A 4,702-nucleotide genomic window follows, 5' to 3' on the forward strand; every position below is an offset into this window, starting at 1 on the left:
GGGGGGGGGGTAATGCTCTCATCCGTGGCTGTCCGGGCGCCACGATATCAAATTATGTCGGTCGGATGGTGGGGGCTCTAGGATAACTCTAGGACAATAGTGGGGGGACCCGCGCTGCTGGCAATGAGAAAAACAGCGGACCTGAGAGAAGAGGCGGCAGTACAAGTGTGAACTTTGTTGCAACAATTGTGCAATGTGTGTGTCCTCCCCCGTTTCTTCCGCATTTTAGTACTTTATCTCACATTTGAAGGGTTTACATTTTAACTGATATCCGAAGAGATTAGCGCGAAATACCGGGTGCTTTCGAGTGAGACTAGCTAGATCAGGTGTGGGTGGGGGCGCGAGTATCGCCTTTATCTGTTTGCGCCGGTACAGGCGAGAGCACAGTCGCTCCCAGTGCACATACGAGCAAGGGAACACTACGCAGACATGGCCTGCAAAGCTTTCGCTACACTGCGCAATGGCGCTAAAATGCCCCTCCTGGGATATGGGACTTGGCAGGTAAGTCAAAACGAATCGACGTCTCTCAGACACTCGGCCGATACAAACCGGGTGTTTCTTTGAACGCGCTCAAGTGTTGCGGGTTTGCCTTCTGCCGTCATCCGTTTTCTCATCACTCACTCTCATTCTCGAACTGACGTTCCCCTTGTTTGCCTTAAGGCAGAAAATTTCCTGGTGCGGCATGCAGCAATCGTTTTGGAAAAATTCAAAAAGACCCCTATTTTTGTCTTTGTGCAGGCGCCCCCCGGCCAGCTGGAGGGTCCCCTTGAGGAGGCGCTGCGCGCGGGCTACCGGCACATCGACACGGCGGCCGCCTACGGCAACGAGGACGTCATCGGGAAGCTCATCCAGGAGAACTGGATCGCGACGGGCAAGCTGAAGCGCGAGGACCTGTTCATCTGCACCAAACTGCCGCCGTGGGGAAACAGATCGGGCGGTCCCGCCAAGTGGCTGAAGAGCTCCCTCGAGAAGCTGCGCATGGACTACGTCGACATGTACCTGGTGCACATGCCGTACACCACGAAGGCGTTTGAGAACGACAGCCCCATCGGCCCGGATGGCAAAATGTCAGCCGAGGAAGATACGGACCACATCACTGTGTGGAAGGTGAGTGTAGGAGGCTTTGTCGTTAGGGTAAGGGGTCGTCCAGAAAGTACGTCCGTCATTCGTCGATACGGACGCACAAGTTCAGCGACTGTGAGCTCTCATAGCGCCTGATAGATAGGCAACATCTTGTCTGCAGTGCATGCGTGTACTGCGGTGTGGCCTACCTTGAGTCTCGCAGGCGCCGAGCTCCCCGTAATTTACAGCATGAATCTGAAGCTAGCGGACGTATTTTCTGGATGATTTCTCATTGGAGAGCATTGTTGGGCGGCACACGTTCCGGTTGACCGGACCCGCGCCAGAGGCTTTGATAGGCACGTTCAGGGCGAGCCGCCGACTCAACACGGCTGCTTGGCGGGTTGGCCCAACCAGCGCGTTGCAGGCGCTATCGCCACTATATAGTGGAGTCCCGATAAGTGACGTCCTGATAACTTTCGAGTGCGAGAGAGCCGGCTTTAGAAAAAGAGGTTGGTCAAGAAACGTGACGAACAGAGCTCTACTCAACTCTACGTTGTTGCACACTTCGAATTAAGTGTTCAACTTCGGGTGTAGCCATAAAGCTCTCAGAACTTAAAACGGGTCAAATTTACAGTTGAAATATTTAAGTATTCAAATTTCCAGTCCAACACCGTTATACCTCCATAGGGTTAAACACTACCATGTGCATAAGTGCTTGCACACTTTTGTTTTCAGTGTAGTCGACATCAAAGCGAAATAGTTCCGATAATGAATTTCTCACTCGGGTAGTTTGACAACTAATGTGTGTGTGTGTTTTTTTGTCTTTCTTAGGAAATGGAAAAACTTGTGGATGCGGGACTAGCAAAAAGCATTGGACTGTCCAACTTCAACAAAAGACAAATTCAGAATATCCTTGATGTTTGTCGCATTAAACCAGCAAACCTTCAGGTCTGTACATACACCTCGTAAACAAGTAAAATATCTTCAAAACACTGTTCTGAAAAATATGAGATAATTAAAGCGAAAGACGTCGCCTAAGCTGCATGAAAACGTATACAACCTACAGTCCTAGGGAATGATTTTCTTCTTGTGTCTTCTAAACAGGTTGAACTCCACATGTACATGCAGCAACGACCCTTAGTTGAATACTGCCACGAAAAGGGCATTGCTGTTACTGCCTATTCTCCAATTGGTAGTCCCGGCTCTGACGTCGTGTTTCGGGACAGATTCGGCGTGAAGTAAGTAAATTACAATTGAAAATAAACATTACAGCTAACCTGTCTGAACGTATATAGTCCAAACGTAGACGTTAATTTTTACTATTTGACCTCGATGTTGCCTACTTCGTGGATTGTAAAAATGCTTCATTTTCCTCTAGTATTACTATGCCTGATCTGCTCCGGAACCCCGTGGTTGTGGAGGTGGCCAAGAAATACAATAAGACTCCCGGGCAGATTTTATTGAAGCATATTGTGGATCGTGGTATCGTGGCCATCCCCAAGAGCCTGAGCAAGGAGCGCCTTACGCAGAACATCAATATCTTCGATTTCAAGCTTGAAGCGGGAGACGTTAAAAAGCTCGACGCACTAGACAACGGCAAAGACGGACGTATCTTCGACATGAAGTTTATTCCCGGGTAAGCACATGATTTGCTGCATATTTGCTTTGTATACTTTCAAGTATAATTCGCTTGTCCCTAATGGAAAGCACGCACCGCCCTAAGCCGCTGGCGAAACCACGCAAGTCCGCTGGGAGGGAGAAAAGATTATTTCTGAAAAGTGTACTTATTTTTTCTCCAGAATAACGAACGAACACCCGAAGTACCCCTTCAACGAGTATCCTTAACGACAACGAAGAAAACTGAAAACAACATGCATTATGCTCTCTGTGATTATTATTGAAAATATATCGCTACGTCTGCCAATGTACAAAAAAATCCAAAAATAAAAAGTACAAATTTTTCGTGCAGAAAGTCTATATGTTCAGTGAACATGTCACACTGTCTTATCCCGCGAGTGGTTAGCTGCTTCTGGAGTGGCGCGAGTGCCTTGCAGGCAGTCAGCGCACTCCCAGCGAGCATAATCATCAATCAAAATTACATTAAAATGACGTAATGTGACGTCAAAATGACGTCAAATTGATGTAAATTAATTGAGCATTGCTCACTGGGCAAGATGTCGGTTGCCTGTATCTTGCGGTTTCCAGTGGCCGTCAATAGCTACACTGTAAATCCGGGGTGTCCAGCAGGTAGGCGACATAAGTCGTCTAGTTTTGCGCCCGCCCAGCTGAGACCAGCCAGGCAACCATTCGTGCTCACGACACGGCCCGAGGTCCGCCCGGGAACCTAGCAACCCATCGTGCTCCCTAGCAGGCGCGAGATGAACAGCTCCGCTGCCAAGCAGCGTCTCTGCCACCGTTGTGGCTAGGGAGTTACTCAAGAATACTTCCGCGCACCCTTAAATCACAATCACCCGAGGGGGCAATAACTCCCTTTTGAAGTGTACACATGATTCCCGAAATTCTTGATTCCCGGTGATTCCCGTCCGCTTATAATTATTATATAGGTTTTTCGGGGGGTTTTAGTGTTATAAAACGCTTATTTCGACTGATTTGTACTTAATTCTCTAGTTTCCCGCTTATTCTAAGCGATTTCTATTGATTTTGATCAATTTTTATCTTGATGATTCCCAGACAGGTGTACACATGATTCCCGGAGTTATTGCCCCCTCGCAATCACCCAAGTTTGATGTTTTCGCCCTCGCCCACCCTTTTCTAGGTATTAAAAACACAAGGCTGGCTTTTTTGTACTTTCTTTGACTTCCCATTCAAAAAAACAACGAAACGTGTCCACTCCACGCTTCTCCCTGCAAACCTTGTCATGAAGCACATCTCATTGCATTCTCAAGCATTCTCAACAGAACGTCTGAACCAATACGGTGTACTGCGAAGTTGACGATGAAGTCAACGACCCGGCTGACCAACGGGGGACTTGACAGCGAGATCGATACCACCGGCCCCCGAGGCGCCGTGCTCCCCCCTCCCCCACCTCACTACACAGCGCTTTCTTCGCTTGTCACTTGGGGTGACAGGGTCCGATGGAAACCGCCGGGATCCTTGCTGCCCCTGGCTGCTATTCGCTGCTCCACACATGTTCAGTGTACATATTAGCGAATGGAAATTGGGTAGTTCGAGAAATTTACACGCTAGTCGACTTGAAGGAATTAATACAGGAAACAGTAGGCAGACTAAGGGTGAAGGACGAGGTGTGGAAGATCTCATACGAGTCTTGTAATTCGTCTGTCTGTTTTCCTAATCAACTATCCTGAGACGGTTTTTCTTCGTAACGATCTGAGAAGATAGTCACCCCCCCCCCCCACAAGGCACAAGGCGTTGCCTGCTCTGATCTCTTTTTACCCAGGGTGCAATATTTTGCCACCCCTAACGAGTAAAGAAATCGCGATTCTGGTCCTTTGTGCCCCCTCTCAGCAAAGAGACGATATGCTGGGCCGTTCAGTGGTTCACCCAGAGAATCCTTTCTTTGAATCAACGAAGCCTGCTTTAAAACAAAGAAATTCTTTACTCAATATAGATTTAAAGAAATGTGTTTGAATCAAAGCAGCCTGTTTTGATCCAAAGAGGG

At 48.2% G+C, this 4,702-nt stretch overlaps 1 protein-coding gene across 2 annotated transcripts in view; it reads left to right on the plus strand.

The window, feature by feature from the left end:
* Positions 1-3,034, plus strand: part of LOC113207179 (aldo-keto reductase family 1 member A1) — a 16,291-nt gene extending 13,257 nt beyond the window's left edge. Inside the window, exons 1-6 of one of the 2 annotated variants that reach the window (XM_026423604.2) lie at positions 154-501; positions 739-1,107; positions 1,894-2,010; positions 2,167-2,300; positions 2,441-2,698; positions 2,862-3,034. In XM_026423604.2, the coding sequence (XP_026279389.1) occupies positions 430-501; positions 739-1,107; positions 1,894-2,010; positions 2,167-2,300; positions 2,441-2,698; positions 2,862-2,907 (996 nt within the window). In that variant the 5' untranslated portion in view covers positions 154-429 and the 3' untranslated portion in view covers positions 2,908-3,034. Of the gene's footprint in view, positions 1-153; positions 502-738; positions 1,108-1,893; positions 2,011-2,166; positions 2,301-2,440; positions 2,699-2,861 lie in introns of those variants that run through there. The other variant, XM_052266913.1, reaches the window with a different exon arrangement.
* The last annotated feature ends 1,668 nt before the right edge of the window (positions 3,035-4,702 follow it).

The sequence above is a fragment of the Frankliniella occidentalis genome, unplaced genomic scaffold, assembly GCF_000697945.3.
Source record: "Frankliniella occidentalis isolate FOCC.00 unplaced genomic scaffold, Focc_3.1 Scaffold44, whole genome shotgun sequence".
NCBI lineage: Eukaryota > Metazoa > Arthropoda > Insecta > Thysanoptera > Thripidae > Frankliniella > Frankliniella occidentalis.